The 23,355-nt window shown below is 43.9% G+C and overlaps 1 protein-coding gene across 1 annotated transcript in view; it reads left to right on the top strand.

Annotated features, from left to right (window-relative positions):
• LOC124803345 (tetraspanin-5) overlaps window positions 1–23,355 on the top strand; it is a 310,102-nt gene that overhangs the window by 180,766 nt on the left and 105,981 nt on the right. Inside the window, exon 3 of the mRNA XM_047264531.1 lies at window positions 16,005–16,125. Coding sequence (XP_047120487.1) covers window positions 16,005–16,125 — 121 coding nt within the window. The remainder of the gene's footprint in view (window positions 1–16,004; window positions 16,126–23,355) is intronic.

The following is a 23,355-nucleotide window of genomic DNA, read 5'->3' as shown; positions in this document are numbered from 1 at the left end:
ACATGTTCTGAGGCATCAAGGGATCACCAATTTAGTATTGGAGGGCAGCGTGGAGGGTAAAAATCGTTGAGGGAGACCAAGAGATGGATACACTAAGAAAATTCAGAAGGATTTAGTTTGCAGTAGGTACTGGGAGATGAAGAAGCTTGGACAGGGTAGAGTAGCATGGAGAGCTCCATCAAACCAGTCTCAGGACTGAAGACCACAACAACAACAACAACCAATACGCCATATTATTCCCCACTCTTTGATTCAAAACCATGTTGTTCAACTTCATTTCCGTTCTGTGCGACGGCCTTACGCCACCTTACTGGGAGGTTCTGTACGTCCGCATGCTACCACTCGGTCGATGTCTGAACCAACTTCTTGCTGCATCAGAAACCTCCGCCGGCCGTCGTGGCCGAGCGGTTCTAGGCGCTACAGTCTGGAACCGCGCGACCGCTACGGTCGCAAGTTCGAATCCTGCCTTGGGCATGCATATGTGTGTGATGTCCTTAGGTTAGTTAGGTTTAAGTAGTTCTAAGTTCTAGGGGACTGATGACCTTAGAAGTTAAGTCCCATAGTGCTCAGAGTCATTTGAACCATTTTGAACCAGAAACCTCCCCTTCATCCACGTACTGCTTCCCGCGAGTTACACCCTTCATTGGGCCAAACAGATGGAAGGCGGAAAGTGGTGTAAGGTGGCTGCAGAAGAACAGTCCAGTTAAGTTTTGTGAGCACTACCAACAGAGGCGTTCAATTGAGCAGCAGGGTGGTTGATTCTGATACATCGATCACCTCGAATGAGAGTGTCCGCACGTTCCAACACTGCGGGAGACACAGCAGTCTGCGGACGGCCGAACGCGGGAGATCGGACAGGTTTGCGCGACCTCTTCACGATGATTTCAGAAGCCTTGCTTTTATTCACTGCCAGGTCTCCGTTGACATTTTGAAAGCACCTCTGAATATCCACGATGCCATGGTTTTTCGACGAAAGAAAGTCAGTGAAAGTTCTCTGCTTGGAACGCTCATTCGTTACAGATGCCATTTTGAAGGCTACGTATAGTGCCGCCACCAATCGGAGCTTCCTGAAACTGTACGGTCTGAAGTGGGAATGTTCCACGACGGTCCTTCCGAATTTTTTCACCCGAAACTGGCCGAGAAAAAAAAGCGCTGAGTCGTTTATTAATCGCCCATAGTATTCAACCAGTAACTGGTATGGTGGTCTCATGCGGAACACTAGACGTTTGTATTGTTGTTTAGTTTGAATGTTTGTAGCGCTGTAGCGTTGGAGGTCTCAGTACCTTTCAGACAGTGCGCTCTGGGCTGCTGAAGAGTGTGGTTCTGACCACAACGGACGGGTTTGAGCCAGGAGACTAATTTGTCATACAGAGTATGAGATCTCTGCCGTTATTTCACAGAAAAGACAGGTCTGATCTAAGAGCACGAGCCGGCCGGAGTGGCCGAGCGGTTCTAGGCGCTACACTCTGGAACCGCGCGAGCGCTACGGTCGCAGGTTCGAATCCTGCCTCGGGCATGGATGTGTGTGATGTCCTTAGGTTAGTTAGGTTTAAGTAGTTCTAGGGGACTGATGACCTCAGAACTTAAGTCCCATAGTGATCAGAGCCATTTGAACCATTTTTTAAGAGCACGAAGAGCAGCTGGCACGGTTCTATGGGGAAAATGGGAGTAGATAATTTAGAAACGATACACTCCTTGCGCAAATATGGAGTACTACCGGACGAGGAATGAAGGGACTGTGTAGACTGTGGTGGCGCGAAGTGTGTAAAACTTCCTAAGAACAGTTTCGATGCTGAAATACCGTTACAATTTCATTGCGGATTGTGCGGAAAGCGGCCGAGTATCAGGAAGAATACATGGTTCGAAGCTTCCAAATTGTCCATCCAGACCACCGTAATGGACTTTGACATGATGACAAATGAGCAGTTAGAACCTAATTCTAAAGCTATTATAACTTTTAATAATTTGTAAGTATTATGCCTTTGACCACTATTGGGGTCATTATGACCCGAAAGAACACGTGTGAAGAGCGTTTTTAAGGAAGCGAGCAGAGTTAATGGATTAAAGGTCGTACCCAATGCAGGTAGGGAAGGGCAGCTGCCTAGATCGATGCGCGGTTGGAAGAAGCATTGAAAAGTCGCAGATAATTAACAATCTTGCGAGTAAAATATCATACGAACTCCTTGTAGAAAATAAGGAAAGTTGTCACCATGGGCTTCGCAAGGTCCCAGGAGCGGAAAATAGGGAGTAGGACCGCACAGTGAATGCGAGTGAAGTGGGAATGTCAAGTAGTGCAAGTGAAGTGAACAGTGACTATACTGCGGGTGTGGAGCTGATACCTTCATAGTCAAGTGTCCACATCGTCAGGAACACATATATTTAAACCCTACCTGAAGCAGAAGAAGATGACGAAGGGAGATAGGTAGATAGAGAGAGAGAGAGAGAAAGAGAAAGAGAGAGAGAGAGAGAGAGAGAGAGCTCGTACGATAGCTGGTGTAGATAAGCACAAATTATAGATTTGTATTATGCTTCGATACAGAAACTAATATTTTCTATGCAAAATTCATTAGTGATTTTACAGTGCAGTATAATGTTCCATAGTGAGTACTAACAACAGGGCTCTTGATCTTCAGAGCATGAATCACACCTGTAAGACCGCAAGTGCAAACACTAATAGAATTTAAGCAACTAGCTGTCAAGTGTTTCCATCCAGTGCTGACGCAGTCCTTATCTTTACCAAGCGTTTGATACTTTTCAGTTGTAACACCTCACGATTAGTACCTCAGGAATATTTAACGGGGAGCCTGTACACTTTAAGTGACCCACGTCAATAACATAAGGTAAAAGAGTGTAACGAGACACTCTTTCAGGAGGAGGAGGGGACGGAGAAGATTGGTGTTTAATGTACCGTCGACAACCAGATCATTAGAGATGGAGCACAAGCTCGGGTTAAGGAAAGGTGGAGAAGGAAAGCAGGCCGACATTTGCCTTAAGCGATTTAGAGAAAACGCGCAAAATCTAAATGAGCCCTTGATGAAATGCCTGTAAGTAAGGTATACGGGACTTTTGTCTGTTATAAGTAGAAACGAAAGGGGCAAGTAGAGCTCAATGAAACAAGCAAATAATCGTACTAAGCATAGGTTCGGCGGTCTAAGGCGACTTGTCACGGTTCACGCGATTGCCCCCGCCGGAGGTTCGAGTCCTCCTTCGGGCTTGTGTGTGTGTGTGTGTGTGTGTGTGTGTGTGTGTGTGTGTGTTGTCCTCAGCGTAAGTTAGTTTAAGGTAGTTTAAGTAGTGTGTAAGCCTAGGGACCGATGACCTCAGCAGTTTGGTCCCAAAGTCCTTACCACAAATTTCCATAGATCCGGAAAGCTATTATTTCCCCGTTACGGCGTACGCGCCAGTGTAGTCATGTCTTGGATGACGTTCCTTGTGGTTTTAGGATGCGTATGTGGTACACGCATGCAACGGCACACTTTCATGTGGTGTTCGGGAATAATACGCAGCAGGAATCTTTGTTAAGAAATGAATCAGTCGTAGCTTGCCAGTTCCGTGGCTTCTTAGTTTTGTTGAATGGGTTGTGTTTTTTTTTTGGGGGGGGGGGGTGTCGGAGGCTTTTATAAAAGCTTTGATGTACTGCAACCCTATTGATACTGCCGATGAACCCTAGGAACGCGTTGTGGATGATTGTCTATGTTTCGGAACACGCCAGGGATTTGTCAACGTGTACATGAGTTGACGATGAAATGCGCTAAAACCTGCCTTCGTATGGTTGGGGACTCCCTTTTAAGGTTGTTCTCGTACTCAGTGGTACCTCATACTGGGAAAACGACTCATTTCTGGACCTATGTTTATTAGGACTGTTTGATTTCATTGTTGTCTACACGCTCCTACACCCTCCACAAATAAATACATAGTAAACTTCACCATCCAACAACGCATTACTTTGCGTACAATGCGTCCAACTACGCCATGAAGTGTCGGCATAAGCCACAGCATCTCAGTATTAGCTAATTCTGGAATACCTTAGTGGAACATACGTATTGTGCTTTGTACTGAGCTACGAAAATAACAGTGAGCCAACGAGCACTTAAATGCTTAAATTAATCGATTCTGAAATAGCATCATGCTTTGAAAATCTAACCACAGACCACTAAAGAAAATAAAGCGAAATTCATCATTCACCACTTATTAAGACTGTGCGGTTGAACCTCCTTAACACAGACTAGGTGGAACCATAGGTTATCCGGATTACGGAAAATCGCTACAGTCCGGTCATTAAGACAAAAAAAATTACAAACTGCATTATTGAGTACCAATACAAACATTGGTAATATTCACTTTCACCTAAACACACAAATTACACATTATTTTTACATAAATTTTTACGAGAAGCTATGAAAAAATGCGTTTTGTACACTGCAATGACCACTCAGTTTCTTTTGAGCCACGAGATGAGATTCGTATGTCGTTTATATGCAGCACGATCATGCAGGCGTTTCACTAGTAATAGTTTGACCAAACTGTTTCTGTCTGACGTACCAAATAAACCGTTGTTGTATCCAGCTGCGGTGCCGTCCCAGTGTCGTAATGTCTTCAGTATGAGCACCAACTTCACCAGATAATACACCATCACTATCATCGCCTTCGTCTGCAGACGAACAAGCGGCAATAATATCGTCATCCGAAGTTATCATTTTGAAATAAAAGTCTTTTTCTTTCCAGTTAGTCTTCGAATCTGACCGTGTTGAAGTTCGAACACCAATCTCAGCTACAATGTTTTCCAACAGTACTCCTTCATCCATCTTACGCAGTGCATCTGACTTCTTGTCTGTAGATACAACCACATTCCTTGTCTTGTAAGTCATTTTACACTCGCTACAGACGGGGACAATACTGTAGTGTACAACTCAGTGTTGACTTGTTAGCTGACACCGTGCCAGAACCCGAGTATCGCAGTTGGATGAATTTAAATTTAACGAATGTCGTCGTCACTTTCGGATTACCAAATACTGGAAAAAATAGATCGAAGTGAAACCGGAGATCCGGATTAATGAAAGCCGTATAAACGATTTTCCACTGTACCACACTTTTATTTGACGGAGAAGTTGGTATCGTCTGCAAAAAAGAAAAAGAAAATCTAGTTTGTCGGAGCCTCGCACGGAGTGATACGTCGCAGACGGCCCGCTTTCGAGGGAAGCAGGCCATCCAGTTGTGGGTGTTCTGTAGTTTCCCTAAGTCCATTTAGGGGAAAATGCTAGGATTCTCGCTTGTGTTTTTAATTTCGTCCACCATTATTGTGCTGTCATATATTGCGCTCTGCCTGTTATGATTTCGACGTTGATGGGACGTTAAAACCTAATGTTCCGGTTTTTTCCTATCTTTGGGGGAGTTCTGTATCCAGCAGTAGATGTCAGATGGCTCATAATCGTTGCTACCGTATCATAGAGCAAGTAGGTCTGAAGCATGGGCATCCGCAGTAATTTACCCACGAGGGCGCTTCATTGATAAAATGATTCACAGTTCTCCACTCAGTCGTGTTTACATATACTGCGATGGAAAGAATGTTTCTTTAGTGTACGTTAAGTTCAAACTGTTATATTATTAGTATGAACGTGAATGCGACTAGCTTGATTCAAGAAATATTGAAAACATGAAAAGATAAAAAATTATTACGACCAAGAAAATTTTGACGGATAGGAGCAAAAATAAACAGGAAAAATGCCAAGTTGGTACTCCTCAAAGTGGAGAAACAGAATATAAAAATCACAGCATTTGTCACCGCGCTAGGCACTGCTAAATCTGCGATTTAGTAGAATTACAGTCGTCGATAGAAATGGTCGAAAATTTTGTAGTAAATATAAAGTGTACACTGTCAGGTTCCAAAAGGGAGCAAGTGCCCCCCCCCCTCCCATTACCACTCTTCTGCTTCCCTTCCTCCCCCCCCCCTCTTCCCCCCCCTCCGGCGACTCCCTTTGCGGACGCATATGGTCTGAAGATCAATTACACTAAGACTGTGTTCGAGTATTATGAATTACCTTGAAGGTAACAGTCTGTCGACACATAGTAGGGAATGATGTAGAGAGCTGTTTGTGGCTTGTTAAAAACAATTATTGACTGTATCCTTTATAAGAAAAAGAAAACATTTCACTTAATTGTAGGACCTGCGCAGAGAAAAGAATCAGTTGGCAGTAGGAGGGTTAAATGGTGTTTGGAGCAACGCGGGCGGGTTCATACGTGAGAATGTGTAGTACCGGAGTTTCAGCTGCAAGATACATGTGGTTTGGAATAGGAGTAACAACCATGGGTGTCATGCCATGGTTATGGGAAGGGGAAGAGAAGGATGGGCTGAGAGAGGATGGGGAGGAATGAGAGCTGATGTGGTGGGTAAACATCAAGACGGATTTCATTGTCTGCGAGAGGAGTGAATGGATTTTGCGTTGGTGGATAATATGCAGAGAATGTAAGTGAAGGTCCGGTGGGATTTGATGGTATTGGCTCGGCAGCAGGCCCTCTAGAGCTCTTTGTGCATTAAGTTTTTAGAGACTGTCTTGATCCTCTGTCGAGACCTGCGCAATTGGTTTGGTTGCCACGCTGTCACCAGCATAGCCCTTGACTTCATCGAAGCACTCAAACCTTTCCTCCCGTCACAAGCCATGCCTTCGATTTCCACTGAAAGAATAAGTATATTAAAGCAAAGAGTCGTTCTCGAGGTGTGCTGTGGTTGCCCAATACGAGGAGTTGTGCCCACTCCACGTATTAAGATTCGAGCCAAAATATCTCAATGTCTAGTTTCTGTCTTTTATTAACTGTTCTGTATCCATGGTGTGTTAATGAGGTGATGAAGTGGAGTTATTGAGAGCCGGAAACCAGATCTGAAGACAGGCAGGTTATGCGCGCACTTTATCTTAGGCCGTAATTGAGTGGGGTGCGGAGAGCAGCGAAAGACGACTTGCGCACCGTTGAATGGGGAGCGGCAAAAGGGGGCGATTTAGCTCCCACTCCTTCATGCAGGGGAGCCACGAGGTAAGGGAGCTTGCTGCTTTGTGCTTGTATCTTCAAAGGTAAAGGCGGCGCGTGGAGATAACGAGCACCTGTTGTTAGGTGTAATCGCAGTTGAATACGCATTTTTCTTTGACATGATAAAAAAGCTCGGGTTTAATTCAAATAAGTGTACCTAAATATCTACTAGCGCACTGCAGTATTTTTGATCACGAAGGGTTGCTGCGAGCGAGAAAAACGATATTGAGGAGAGTCTTCCGACTTCTAGTTATTATACTAATTACAGTTGATGATAAAAACATGCCGGAAGTATGTTTACCAGCATTCTGTACGTTATAATGGTACTACCAGTATAATTCCAGAAAGTCAATTTTCCCCTTACCCTGTCGGAAGTAAGCTGCTAAACTTAAAAGCCGTAACAAGTTACTGGAGAAATTAGTTGCTAGTTCATGGGGGCCAGATGAGTTCACGCTTTAGCACTAGTATATTCAGCACTAGTTGAACAATTCTCTCGCGTACCAGACAGTGATAATCATAGTATGTGATACTTTGAAACTTCCAGGCGGAACAAAATTGTATGCGGGACTGAGACTCGAGCTAGGGACCTTTGAAAAGACCCCGAGTTCGAGTGTCGATCCGGCGAACAGTTCTGTTCTGCTAGGAAGTTTCATATCAGCGCACACTCCGAAATTTCAGTCTGGATGTAATACTTTGTTCTCTACTCCTGGCCAGTGGTTAACCATACTGTTCAAAATCCTGCCACTATACACCAGACAGCAAAACGTAATTGGTTCGGTTATGGTCCAGGGTTCTACAGAACCGTTCTCTTTCCAACTGTTGGTAAACAAAAGAAAATTATGCAGTAAGGCTGAAACTCGATAAACTTGCGTGGAGGAAAGCTCATTTAACTGATACGTCTTTTACACCTGACGAAGCGCAGAGACATTAATGAATTCAGTTACTTCCTCGTGAACTAAAAATGGCTCTGAGCACTATGGGAGTTAACATCTGAGGTCATCAGTCCCCTAGAACTTAATTCTACTTAAAACTGACTAACCTAAGGACATCACACACATCCATGACCGAGGCAGGTTTCGAACCTGCGACCGTAGCGGTTGCGTGGTTCCAGACGTTAGCGCCTACAACCGCTCGGCCACTCCTGCCGGCCCTCGTGAACTACCAACATCTATGAAATGAAACTTCCTGGCAGATTAAAACTGTGTGCCCGACCGAGACTCGAACTCGGGACCTTTGCCTTTCGCGGGCAAGTGCTCTATCATCTGAGCTACCGAAGCACGACTCACGCCCGGTACTCACAGCTTTACTTCTGCCAGTATCTCGTCTCCTACTTTCGAAACTTTACAGAAGTTCTCCTGCAAACCTTGCAGAACTAGCACTCCTGAAAGAAAGGATATTGCGGAGACACACAGTTTTAATCTGCCAGGAAGTTTCATATCAGCGCACACTCCACTGCAGAGTGCAAATCTCATTCTGGAAACATCCCCCAGGCTGTGGCTAAGCCATGTCTCCGCAGCATCCTTTCTTTCAGGAGTGCTAGTTCTGCAAGGTTTGCAGGAGAACTTCTGTAAAGTTTGGAAGGTAGGAGACGAGATACTGGCAGAAGTAAAGCTGTGAGTACCGGGCGTGAGTCGTGATTCGGTTGCTCAGATGGTAGAGCACTTGCCCGCGAAAGGCAAAGCTCCCGAGTTCCAGTCTCGGTCGGGCACACAGTTTTAATCTGCCAGGAAGTTTCATATCAGCGCACACTCCGCTGCAGAGTGAAAATCTCATTCTGGAAACATCTATGAAAGTTTTTCAAAAATAGCTAGTTTCCACTCTACTCTCCTCTTTGCTTGTGGACGATGTGATGTGGGAAGAAGTGCGTCTGCTCTTTATCAATCGGACTGTTTTGAGTCTCGTGTCGGTGAGAGTGATACGGAACGGCAAGCGATCGTTTCGGCGAGCGCTTCCTGGTTTCATGGAAGACCTAAATAGAGCATCACTTATTTTTTGTAAACTTTTGACCCTCTGACGAGTAGAGCTGGCTGCTCAGGTCCGGTCCATTATCAGAGACTCGCTTCTTTTCAGCCAGCTGCCAGGCGAGCTAGTATTGGGACAGAGGAGTTCGCAGTTTCGAATAAATAGAAGAGGTTTGCAGCCCAGTATTTACCTGATAATCAAGGAAAACCTACCAAAACCTTTGGTCGTAAATGGGGAACTATTTCAATTAATTTTTGCGACAGAGTTTTCCAATGTTTCAAAAATAATGTGGATTGTGCTGTAAGGTAATACTTTTTCGTGTACTTTTTGACTGTCAGAATAAACACGTATAAGCGTGTTCACTTCTTAGGAGACAAAGATAATTTTTTCCTGCAACCAAATGAAATATAATTTAAGTACAATGTTTATAATCTATGTGGGAAAAGAGGGAGTACGAGTTAATTTCTTATTTTCGTTTTTTCGTGGCGAAAAACAAAATTTATGATTCACGCGGAAAAAAACTGTCCGTGACAGGCGAGGCTATTACCATTCTATATGAATAATGAGAACGTGAAAGACAGAAACTATGGACCGCCGACTCGAGTGACACATGTGAGTGAGTGAATAAATTTGAACAGGATCAGAGTTTTTTTTTTTTTTGAAAATAAGTGGCAGTGATCTAGGTATAATAAGTGGAGTTGCCGTGGCGTCACAAACTTGAAACCAATTCCCCTACACTTAGCTTCTGGTGGAAGCGTTTTATCAGAACTGTCACCTTGCGTCATTTATGGACATACTAATCCTAAGTGTAAGTGAATCACATTTCATTCCTGATTGGATTCTTCCAAGAGGTATTTTATTTTAAATTCATAAATTTTGGTTGTGCTGTTTACTTTTACTGTCATGGTTTTACACTAAAGCGCCTTCCCGGCGGGGTCAGGGATTTTCTCTGCCTCGTGATGACTGGGTGTTGTGTGATGTCCTTAGGTTAGTTAGGTTTAAGTAGTTCTAGGTTCTAGGGGACTGATGACCATAGATGTTAAGTCCCATCGTGCTCAGAGCCATTTGAACCACTAAAGCGCCAAAGAAACTGGTACAGGAATGCGTATTCAAATACAGAGGTATGTAAACAGGCAGAATACGGGACTGCCGTCGGCAACGCTCATATATAAGTGTCTCGCGCAGTTGTTAGATCGGTTAATGCTGCTACAATGGCGGGTTACCAAGATTTAAGTGAATGTGAACGTGGTATAGTCAGCGCACGAGCGATGGGACACAGCACCTCCGATGTAGCGATGAGGTGGGGGACTTTCCCATACGATTATTTCACGAGTGTACCGTGAATATCAGAAATCCGGTAAAACATCAAATCTCCGACATCGCTGCGGCCGGAAAAAGATACTGCAACAACGCGTTCAACGACGTGACAGAAGTGCAACCCCTCCGAAAATTGCTGCAGATTTCAGTGCTGGTCCATCAGAAAGTGTCAGCGTGCGAACCATTCTACGAAACATCATCGATATCGGTTATCGGAGCCGAAGGCTCACTCATGTACCATTGATAATTGCACGACACGAAGCTTTACGCGTCGCCTAGGTCCGTCAACATGAATCCATGGACCCTGAATATTAGTAGCGGACTGTTCAAGTTGGTTGAGGCTCTGTAATGGCGTGGGTCGTGTGCAGTTGGAGTGATATGGGACCCCTGATACGTCTAGATACGACTCTGACAGGTGACACGCACATAAGCATCATGCCTGAACACCTGATGCCATTCATGTCCATTGTGCATTCCGAAGAACTTGGACAAATCCAGCAGAACAATGATACACCCCACACGTCCAGAATTGCTACAGAGTGGCCCCAGGAACACCCTTCTGAATTTAAATACTTCCGCTGGCCACCAAACTCCCAGGCATGAACATTATTGAGCGTTCTCTTACGGATATACGGATCGCCCTGCAGGATTCATGATGTGAGTTTCCTCCAGCATTATTTCAGACATTAGTCGAGTCCATTATACGTCTTGTGAGGGGACCTCTGCTTGCTTGCGGGGGCCGTACAAGGTATTAGACAAGCGTACCAATTTCTTTGGTTTTTCAGTGTATTTCTATCATTTGAGATTATTCCCATTAATCTAACTCTAAAAGCACTCGGGTTGAATGCTGTAAGAAGGAAAGACTTAAGACCGACCAAACAAGAAAAAAAGCATGTTCTCAGCATTTTCTGGAAGAGGGCATCAGTTTCGTCAGTCCGTCTTAAGGAAAATGCGGGATTACGAAAGCAGCCTTTTCATGTCGCATACTTATCTTCTTGGTTATTCTAAACGTATAACAAAAAGAAAGTTATTTTACAGAGGTGAAATGCGTCGTATTGCTGGTTAAATGTGCGTTCAAAACCATAAAAATTTCTGAAAATGCTTTCGTGGCGCTGTGTTATTCAAGAAAATTGTGCGACGTTTTCTATTTAAAACAAGTGTTGCGTGCACGCGACAGGAAGTAAGAACAAGAAATAATCGTAAAGAGTAGTCTGAGGCATCTAAAATGACGGTGCGTTTTCAAAGCCGCGTGCTGTGTAAGTGTTGGTAGCGCCATCTCCCTTCATTACGCCTTCATGGTGGCAGTGATGTAACTGTAATTAATAAAATATGCTCTTTTTTTAGCTACGTACAACAGGATTATTTTTAATTTCTGTGTTGAGAGTTACAGAGGATTGTTCTGGACTTTTCTGAAGTAATGATAGAGAGGTTTTGTGGGCGGAAATAGCAGTGAGAATTGATAAAAGTTTCCAGATACTGTAAACGAAATTGTATTTTTCTCTAAACGACAATACAGTGTAATTTATCAGAGACATTTCTGTTTTCATTATCCAGGCTACAGCTTACTACTTTTTAAAATGACTTTAGTCTCCGCTTTGAAAGAGAGAGTGATTACAGGAGTTTGATGTTGTGTAGGTAATTAATTCTTTAATCAGATCACTTTGCACTTAACGTGGGGCCGCGTGCGGCTTTAAAATAGAGGGCGGCGCAGCTCGACATCTTATGCTGAAGTAGGCGGAAAAAAACTCCATTTCACGAGAACTGACCGCGAGTTTGTGTTATAGGGTGGCAGTGGTGATTTGTAATGGTAATCCTTAGCTCCTAGTGTGTGAATAGTAACATTCATCAAGAAATTTGTATGCATGTTTCTTTTTTCTGTAATCTGCATATCACAGCCTGCCCCACTATAAAGCCGCCAATGCAATTTTAAAAGCAAAACAGTATTTCTCGTAAAAGAAAAGTCTTAACGTCGCCAATCGTTACGTTACTAACAGCAAACTCACTGATTTATTTTCGGGTACAGATTTTGGCACGGTATCCTGGCTATTGCTATTTAAAGCATTTACTACGTAACGTATACCAGTTCGCTTCACGGACGAAATCCAATACACACAACCTATCTTTTTCAGCTGTGTAGGTACAGGGGGTGGGCAAAAATACGTAAACACCATAAATACAGTCGTGTGGTAGCGTTCTCGCTTCCCGCGCCCGGGTTCGATTCCTGGCGGGGTCAGAGATTTTCTCTGCCTCGTGATGACTAGGTGTTGTATGATGTCCTTAGGTTAGTTAGGTTTAAGTAGTTCTACGTTCTAGGGGACTGATGACCATAGATGTTAAGTCCCATAGTGCTCAGAGCCATTTTTGAACCATAAAAACAACGCATTACCACGCCTAATACGGTGTACGAAAACCGTTGGCATTCAAAACAGCTTCCAGTCATCTCGGAACAATACAGGTCCCGCATACTTTTGAAGGGAATCTTGTACCATTCTTCCTGCAAAATAATGGCAAGGCAACGGTGATGGAGGTGGATAGCAGTATTGCGTTCTCTCCGGAGTAGACCACGAAGACTCAATAATATTGAGATCTGGGGACGCTGGTGGCCAGCGGAGATGAGACAGTTCATCCTGGTGCTCAGAAAACCGGTCCTGGAGGATGCGAGCTGTGTGAAGAGTGATCGTGTCGTCTTGGAACACGACATCTCCATTGGGCAAGAAACATTGTACCATAGGATGGACTTGATCAGTCAAAATAGTCACATAGTCCTGGGCAGTAATGACATCTTGCCGAGTAACCATGGAGCCCACTGAAGCCCATGATACGGCAGCCCAAAAAATTAACCGAAGCTGCGCATGTTTCACTCTTGGGACGTAAACTCGGCCAGAAGTTGGTGTAAGATCTTCTACCACGATTATACCATCGATTAAGCGAGGGAAGTTGAGAATTTACTCCAGAAAATGATAGAATTCGGAGAGACATGTACCATGCTGGGATCTGGTTACTTCAGGTGTGGCCAAGGAGGTTTGCTGTAGCAACACTTGTCTTTGGAAACAAGGTAATCGTGACCTAGATGGGGTGGAGAAGAGAAAAAGAACGCTCAGAAGTGGAAAAAAATGTTGTTGTTGTGGTCTTCAGTCCAGAGACTGATGCAGCTCTCCGTGCTACTCTATCCTGTGCAAGCTTCTTCATCTCCCAGTGCCTACTGCTACCTACATCTTTCTGAATCTGCTTAATGTATTCATCTCTTGGTCTCCCTCTACGATTTTTACCCTCCACGCTGCCCTCCAATACTAAATTGGTGATCCCTTGATGCCTCAGAACATGTCCTACTAACCGATCCCTTCTTCTAGTCAAGGTGTGTCACAAACTTCTCTTCTCCCTAATTCTATTCAGTACCTCCTCATTAGTCATGTGATCTACCCATCTAATCTTCAGCATTCTTCTGTAGCACCACATTTCGAAAGCTTCTATTCTCTTCTTGTCCAAACTATTTATCGTCCATGTTTCATTTCCATACATGGCTACACTCCATACAAATACTTTCAGAAACGACTTCCTGACACTTAAATCTATACTCGATGTTAACAAATTTCTCTTCTTCAGAAACGCTTTCCTTGCCACTGCCAGTCTACATTTTGTATCCTCTCTACTTCGACCATCATCAGTTATTTTGCTGCCCAAATAGCAAAACTCATTTACTACTTTAAGCGTCTCATTTCCTTATCTAATTCCCGCAGCATCATCCGATTTAATTCGACTACATTCCATTATCCTCGTTTTGCTTCTGTTGATGGTCATCGGATAAAAAAAATCCGGACATTTTAAGTTCCGAGGCGAGGGAACACAAATCCGCCGTCAAACTATCTCTGACGTGCGAAATATCTAGTTATTGAATACAGAGAGAGGAATACACGTATCGTATCTTACTTTAAATTATTTTTGTCACGTCTTGTAATATTAATGTCTACTCCAGGGACACCATTTATTCTGTTCTATTTGCTACCAAAGCGGGAGAAACTTTTTTACGTTACAAAATAATGATCATTGCAAATCCTTGTAGAAACCTGATTTTGGATGCTTGACAAGATACATACTAGAAGTCCTCTCTGTGCAACTTCCTGGTTCAAATTTATTTTCTTGAGACAGCTTTCCACATAGCAATTATTCTGCAAATTGGTTTCTTCGTAGAATGCGGCTGATAGCAGTATTAGAAGCTAATGAAACAGTTTCTAGCAGACGAACAAAAGACACTAGGAAAAGAGGTCGCGGGAAAAGAGGTTAACGACTGCACAATTGCTTGAGTAGTCCGTTATGGTCCCGACATCGTATCGCCGACTGAAAGCGGCGTAACTGCTTTGTTCGGTGGCGTGCAAGTTATAACTCGGCCGCTCTGCTGCGGGCATTCGCAGCGCTCGCCGACGTGAAAAGCGATTATTGTTTCGCCGGCTGTTATCACGGTCTGCGCCAGCCGAGCTAGAATTCAATCCGGACGCACAATTTCCGAGGCGAGAGAGCACAGTTACGCCGGCAAAGTGGCTCTGACCTGCAAAATTTCGTTCGCCTGTGAAAGTATCGTAGCAGAAAAGCAGATTGTGCTGCTACGTTCACAGATTCCGTGCCACACTGAACACGGGGGATACGATTTTCCTTCATGATTATTTTTTCGCATTCGTGGAAGTATAGTGCCTAAAATGACGCGACAGTGTAGATTGAACTATAAAGGGAGATGATTGCTGTTCATAAATGTTCGCTTTTAGAGATCATTTTTATTGCCTTTTTATTTAACCTGATGAGAATAGCCCTCTATTACAGCAGATCAGGTTTTTACACATTCAGTACTGTTTATAACGTAGAAATGACATATCGTAACACGTGAAATTGCTGTATAAGTTATTTTTAATTGGACATCAGTTCAGAGGGCATTTTTATTTCTTGTTGTCAACTCGTGACGTGGTATTTAGATACAACTGCAAGTCGTTACATTCATCATAACAGTATTAACAGTATTTAGCGATTGTAGATATTTTATTCTAAATTCACGCTTCCACTGTTTTAATGTTTTAGCGTCGTATATGAATCATCATTATCAACCAGTTGACATTCACTGCTGGTTCAAGAACTGCTCTAGATTTCTGCATGTCTAATGGTCTTGGGCTATACGCATATCTACTGCTGCATCTTTTTGATGTTAACTATCATTATCTCTGGTGTATATTAGTTTTGCATTACCTGTTTCTTTATTTTTTTATTCATTAGGCTTCCAGTATCCATGTCTCCGTAACATGAAGAATGTGGAATGGTACGCAGATCTCACAACATATATGTACCAGCTTTTATAATATGGACCCTGCCTGTATGCTTTCTAACCGGCCTGCAGTCTTGTGCTACCAAACTAAACAGTGGCGCTTCCAGATGCCGACGAGAAAATCAGGCACTTCCCTCAACATCGAGACTCGCCACTGCACCCTCGTCACTTTCAGTTAAACCCACGAACCGGTCGCCCCAAATTATCACAACTGTATCTAATTACGTCCAATTGATGTGATGTGCAAATTATCTACTGCGATCTTATAGTCCAAGAAACCAGGGCAACACAATCTGCCACAATACTCATCGTTCGCAGCGACTGTACACAAATTTAGCCGCTGTTCCTATGTTGCTATGTCTTCTGACGATTGTATTTTTCTGTGTTTTTTGTGTTCCAGCTTCTCGGTCTTAGCATCCTGGCCGTGGGCATTTGGGCGTGGACCGAGAAGGACACCTTCAACAACCTCAGCCGCCTGACCAACATCGCACTCGACCCCGCCTTTGTCCTAATACTCATCGGTGAGTACTTTCTCTGTATTTTTTTCCCCACAGACGCTGTTTAATAGTGCTCTGATTGTTCATTTGACACTTGGGAAATAATTTCCATGACGACTGGGAATGGGATGACCCTACCCTAAAGATATTTAGACCAATGCAAACTCTACTACAGAGCCGGACTGATTATTTCCCTGCTTCAGGTTGCATCGGTGCTTGGGGCACTATAGGCAGAATACTATGACTAAAAAATTGCGGGCCAGGCATGTAGGATGGGCAAGATGTCAGGCCACCGTATAGGCCAGGAAAGCAGTAGTAGCATTCGTTCTTCCAAAGATCAGTAATGGAATACGTAGTTGCCTGACGACAAATACGAACGGCTCTAAAACCGCTCCGATGTAATAGTTGCTGTTTACATTGCCCTTTGTACTTTGGAGTCGTGCTCGCAAGTCGTTTGTAATAGTGCTCCCCAAACCATGGTATCTGGCTTTGTCCACTGTGCTGACTATTGCAGAGTGGGGTGCGGTCACCAGGCCAGCATCTGCCACCCATCAGTGTAGAGCAAGATGAAGCGAGTCGCATCCAAAACGCAACATTTTGTCTCGCAGTCCACCAGCGATAGGTTTCAATGGAATCTGAGGCGCTTGTAATTTCTGTTCAATCGAAGGCTACAAAATGGGATGGTTGCCACGAGTAGAAGCAAGCAAAAATCGAATTGACGACGCATATGGGTGTGTCGCAGTCGTGAGCTGATCTTGTAAAATTATCATCGATGGTTAAATGCTCGGCTTCATTGATTTCTCTGTAGCTCTTCCGCAAAATGGCATCGAAATCAGTTTCTTTTACTACAATATGCAGAGGGAATGACACCTGTAATGCTGACCTAGACTGCTGTTCCTCAGTAGGAAACTACTTCTATGGCAAGTACCTCTGCTTAGAACTGTACATATGCACAAAAAAAGAAAGGAAAAAAAAGAAAAAAAAAACTGAGATTTTACTGTACAAGATGATTTAGCTGCGCCTCTATCGTCAGTCATTTCCAGAATTGTGAGAACGGATTCACTAAACGACATACGGTATATCCCCTGGTTATATTTATATTAATTAGAAAAATGTCGGTATCAAGTATACTTTTTGAAATGAAACTCTGGGGAATTCTATTGCAAGTATTATCTTTAAGAGACGAATACACGCGCGTTACATTCTCTGAAACCCGATTACTATGTACACTGAAGAGAGAAAGAAACTGGTACGCTTGGGGCTAATATCGTGTACGGGCCCCGCGTGCTCGCAGAAATGCCGCAACACGGCGTAGCAAGGACTCGACTAATATCTGAACTATATGAAGATGTCCGAAAGAACAGATACCATCGGTGACCATGAGGCGCTCTAGAACGAAATGATAGTTGAATCAAAACACTATGCTGCCGACAGGCGTTGATATACATCAATTGGGACAGTGGAAAATGTGTGCCCCGACCGGCACTCGAACCCGGGATCTCTTGCTTACATGGCAGACGCTCTATCCATCTGAGCCACCGAGGGCACATAGGATAGTATGACTGCAGGAACTTATCCCTTGCACGCTCCCTCTGAGACGCACATTCCCAACTTAATGTCCACACCCTACATTCGTAGTGCCCCTGCTGATTACACTCATTACTTGAGGCAGACAATCTTACCGAGTTCCGTAAGAGTTCGGGCAATACGTGTGCTTCCGCAGGGAAGAAGAAGGTCAATGGCCGTTTAGCCTTAACTATATGAAGATGGTATCTAACCCCGTTGATGTATATCAACGCCTGTCGGTAGCTTAGGGTCTTGACTTAATTATCATTTTCATTTAATATCTGAAGTTGTGCAGGAGGGAACAGACACCATGAATCCTGTAGAAACAGGTATAGGAGGCATGTGTATTCATATAGCTCCATGAACACTCTTTTCAGTTCAAACACTTCCGCTGACCACCAAATTCCCCAGACATGAACATTATTGATCATATCAGGGGCCGGCCGGAGTGGCCGTGCGATTCTAGGCGCTACAGTCTGGAACCGAGCGACAGCTGCGGTCGCAGGTTCGAATCCTGCCTCAGGCATGGATGTGTGTGATGTCCTTAGGTTAGTTAGGTTTAATTAGTTCTAAGTTCTAGGCGACTGATGACCTCAGAAGTTAAGTCGCATAGTGCTCAGAGCCATTTGAACCATTTTTGATCATATCAGGGATACCTTGCAACGTGCTGTTCAGAAGAGATCTCCACCCACTAGGACTCTTACGGATTTACGGAAAGCCCCGCAGAATTCATGGTGTCAATTCCCTCCAGTACTACTGCAAACATTAGTCGAGTCTATGCCACGTCGTGATGCGGCTCTTCTAGGTGCTCGTGGCGGCTCTACACGACGTTGGGCAGATGTACCAGTTTCTTTGGCTCTTCAGTGTAGGATTGCAGTAATCTCAAGCAATAAACAATCAATTTTACAATTGCGGTTCTTCTTCTCTGCTGTTTCGTGCCCTTATTCTGTTCTATTCTCAGGGTCGACACGGTGATCTGGATTTGGCAATATTAGTCGCAGAGGATGGCCGGATGGCTTTCCTGTCGCCAACCCTTCCCTCCCGGGACGGAATTTGTGTACTCCAGCTGTCTGCGTCATCTGGTGTTATCCCGTGTGAAGGTGTGGGAATGTTTGCTCGTAGTGTAACTGAGGTGGACCATGCGCACCAGCATAGTCGGCTGTGGGAAACCGCCTCAGAACCACATCCAGGCTCGTCGGTATAGCGGCCCTCGTCGTTAATCCACCAGGTAGATTCCATTCGGGGCCGGTGCGCCTTCTCAGATTTCTCGTAAGTGGTGAGGTAATCCGCGCGGCTATCCGGCCATAATATATGAATACACCTTAAATCACCAGTGCCTTGTGTCCGGGAAAACTTGACGTTTACAAGGAAATAAACGAAATAGAACGAACTGAAACATCAAGTTTCGGGAGCTCAGCGTTTATCACAGGAAGCAGTTAGTAACACTTGGTATTAACGATAGCAAGTTCAGAGTCTTCTGCATTACGTAGGCCACGGAAGGACGGATAGACAGAGGAAGGGTTTCCGTCACCTGTATTCGAGCGCTGCTGACCAAGTGCCGCGGCAGCGTACAGTAATGCAGCAGGGCGAGGCGACGATCTCAGAGCAGCGATGGTGAGAAGACAGCGGCTTAACACAGGTGGCGGGGATCTGCTTGAAGTGTGTGCCGAAAAGGGAGCTCGGTCCTGCTTGCTCTACAGCAGTTTCCGTTGCCGTCTTCTTAGTTGACTCGATCTTCATAGTTGAGTCGCTTATGTCGGTATGGTCTTAGTCCATTAAACGTAGTTTTGAGAAAACTTGAAAAACTTTGTTCTATTTGGGTTCTGTGGCCACCTTCATAGCTGTGTCGATTTTCGCAGATGAATCGCTCCTTTTCAGTGCGGCCCTAGTTGGATAGACATAGTTTCGAGAAAACTTGAAAAACAATATTCTGTTTTAAAAACAATATTCTGTTTTACCAGATACCAATTAAGACGTGATTTTCGTCTGAAAGATGTAATCTGATTACATACATCAACCATACAAACATGAATCAAAATTATTTTATATAAAAAAAAAACTAGCTGACAACCCTCGCATTGACCACCTATTATTTTGTCGGCTTTCCATTTGTAGTCTAATATAAAATAATTCACTTCCTATTATTCGTGAAAACACATTTGAAATTATGAATTTGCGATGTATGAGTACATTATCCCGGAAACATTCAGTATTCTTGGCGCAGCTGCTTCGAGTGTGTACATGCGACTTAACTTCTGAGGTCATCAATCGCCTAGAACTTAGAACTGCTTAAACCTAACTAACCTAAGGACATCACACACTTCCATGTCCGAGGCAGGAGAATAGAATTAGTAGCAAAGAAGTAATAAATTTAAATGTCATGCAAAGTGCTGTAGTTTTCAACGCATCTGATTATTTATGAAGTCATATCTCCCGAATTATGATGGGTAGGTGTTCTTATACCGACAGCGATTGTTACCTGCTAATACGGAATATGTGTACTAAGTTTGCTTGAAATCAGCACTGTGGTTTAGGAGGAGATGTGGAACACACACACACACACAAATTTTTGTCATATGTGTGGATTATGGGCACCTAAATGTAAGGACTTGACGTTCTGCGGATAAAAACTCACTTGAAACTTCCTGGCAGATTAAAACTGTGTGCCCGACCTTTGCCTTTCGCGGGCAGATGCTCTACCAACTGAGCTACCGAAGCACGACTCACGCCCGGTACTCACAGCTTTACTTCTGCCAGTACCTCGTCTCCTACCTTCCAAACTTTACAGAAGCTCTCCTGCGAACCTTGCAGAACTAGCACTTCTGAAAGAAAGGATATTGCGGAGACATGGCTTAGCCACAGCCTGGGGAATGTTTCCAGAATGAGATTTTCACTCTGCAGCGGAGTGTGCGCTGATATGAAACTTCCTGGCAGATTAAAACTGTGTGCCGACCGAGACTCGAACTCGGGACTCCGCTGCAGAGTGAAAATCTCATTCTAAAAACTCACTTTTTCACCTTTTATTTTTGTAAAAGGAACGTAAATTCATTTGAAACAAGAAATAATGTTAATTTAATTATTAATTCAGTTCTTTTATGTCATCAGAATACTTCGTTATATCTCTGTTTTACTCATCACCGTAGTTGTAACTAGCTGTTTGCTCGTTTATTAGCTAAGACAAGGTAATATCTTCATAGAATGCTTGATTTCCTGTAGGGATATAAGGAACGAGTTTTTCTATGTGTTTGATCTTAGCCTTTCTAATAGAGACGTTCTCCAGAGCATAAGCAGGGGCTGTTGACAATATTGGATCACGCTGAGAGCCTCAGAGGTCTGACCTGTAAATGAAATTCTGAAATGATTGGATGAGAAAGCCAACCTTATTCTCTCGAGGCACTGATTTTTTCGCAGTTTCTTAAGAAATGCAGTTTTTTTATAATAGTCCACCCACCCACTTCTGTGACCTCAGACTGCTGTTGAATCACGTATTTCTTTAACTGAGATTTTATTTTTTGGACTGCTACAGACAACCAGTGTGTTATTTTATGAATACTATAAAAACCATCATTCTTTTTCAAAACTTCCTTAATCATGCTGGTCTCTGAGTTAGGACATATTAGAATGTACACGTATTGGAAAGAAGTGTTAAATGTCTATTGAAACGTTCTTATCTGTTAATGCTAACAAAAATATAATAAGAGGGTGCTTTTTGTTCCGACTCCCGCAGGCAGCTATTCTATCGCAGCTGGCACGTCAGTAAGGCTCATGATAATATACATAACAGCATTATTTCTTTGTTATGAGTACAAAATAGAGTCATTGTCAATTGCGCCGTGTAAAACAGTTCCTAAACTCATTGTATATATAATGTAGTGGAATTGCTAAAGCATTGGAATGTTCATTCCCTTGTTGACTTTCCCTTTTGATAACAGACTATAACCGATTACTTCTTCCAGAGTGAACACTGAGTTCTGCAGCTGCACGTAATTTGTGTACATTACTGAGATGCAGGCTTCTCAGTTTCTGTTTCAATTGCTAACGTGTGCTACAGGAGTCTACTTGTTGCCAGCCGGATAAGAACTTGAAATTTTGATCGTAAATTGGTAATAAAATCAGCGCAACCGATATAGTGACCATTTTGTTGGAAATTAGCTGATTTACTCATCTACCAAGGTTTTTCTTTTATTACTAAGTCTCTTTGGGCACACAAGGTTGCCTCTCATGTCTCGAGTACTTTTATCTGCAATTCACAACTATCTGATTCTGTTCACACGTTTTTTAGGTACAGAAAACATTGACAAAAGCACTTTGACGCCCACTTGTTGCCGCTGATAATCATCACTCAAAGCATGCTGTTTGACTGCTGCACTGTTGTTGTAGGTTCCTTTTTTTAGTCGACGGCGTCGAATTTCATGTGTATCAAAGAGCCACTGTATGAAGATGCCAGGACGTCCATCGTATGCATTTCATGTAAGTGAATGAGAATTTTGACCCGCTAAACCTCTGGTACCATTTCAAAACATTTTCGTTTCCACGTGCAGTCATGAAAGTGAGGTTGGAATCGTAAAATATAGATTACATTGTGTGGAATAAATAAGAACAGCACTGAAATATTAACACCTATGAAATGTGATTTATTTTGACACGATATTATTATACTTGGTTACAAAGTAAGTCCATTTAACTTACCTGCATGCACTTTCTTTCCTGTATCGTTAACATAATTCTCTCCTTTATCTCTAACATTTTTAATTATGTTCATCTTGTAACACTCTTTATTTTCTCTTTCTCTCTTGAGTCATTACTTTTTCTCTTTTCATATTCGCCGACCAGGTACATTTTATAATTATTGTACCAAATTAACAGATGATGATGCACAATAATAATCAAAATAGGCAATTGGTGCAGTTGACAGAGCAGAACGAGAACTGTCAACATACACTCCTGGAAATGGAAAGAAGAACACATTGACACAGGTGTGTCAGACCCACCATACTTGCTCCGGACACTGCGAGAGGGCTGTACAAGCAATGATCACACGCACGGCACAGCGGACACACCAGGAACCGCGGTGTTGGCCGTCGAATGGCGCTAGCTGCGCAGCATTTGTGCACCACCGCCGTCAGTGTCAGCCAGTTTTCCGTGGCATACGGAGCTCCATCGCAGTCTTTAACACTGGTAGCATGCCGCGACAGCGTGGACGTGAACCGTATGTGCAGTTGACGGACTTTGAGCGAGGGCGTATAGTGGGCATGCGGGAGGCCGGGTGGACGTACCGCCGAATTGCTCAACACGTGGGGCGTGAGGTCTCCACAGTACATCGATGTTGTCGCCAGTGGTCGGCGGAAGGTGCACGTGCCCGTCGACCTGGGACCGGACCGCAGCGACGCACGGATGCACGCCAAGACCATAGGATCCTACGCAGTGCCGTAGGGGACCGCACCGCCACTTCCCAGCAAATTAGGGACACTGTTGCTCCTGGGGTATCGGCGAGGACCATTCGCAACCGTCTCCATGAAGCTGGGCTACGGTCCCGCACACCATTAGGCCGTCTTCCGCTCACGCCCCAACATCGTGCAGCCCGCCTCCAGTGGTGACTCGCGACAGGCGTGAATGGAGGGACTAATGGAGACGTGTCGTCGTCAGCGATGAGAGTCGCTTCTGCCTTGGTGCCAATGATGGTCGTAT

Source organism: Schistocerca piceifrons, chromosome 6 (assembly GCF_021461385.2).
Source record: "Schistocerca piceifrons isolate TAMUIC-IGC-003096 chromosome 6, iqSchPice1.1, whole genome shotgun sequence".
Lineage (NCBI taxonomy): Eukaryota > Metazoa > Arthropoda > Insecta > Orthoptera > Acrididae > Schistocerca > Schistocerca piceifrons.
Note: the sequence above shows the minus strand (reverse complement) of the source record. Positions and strands in the feature narration are given on the sequence as shown.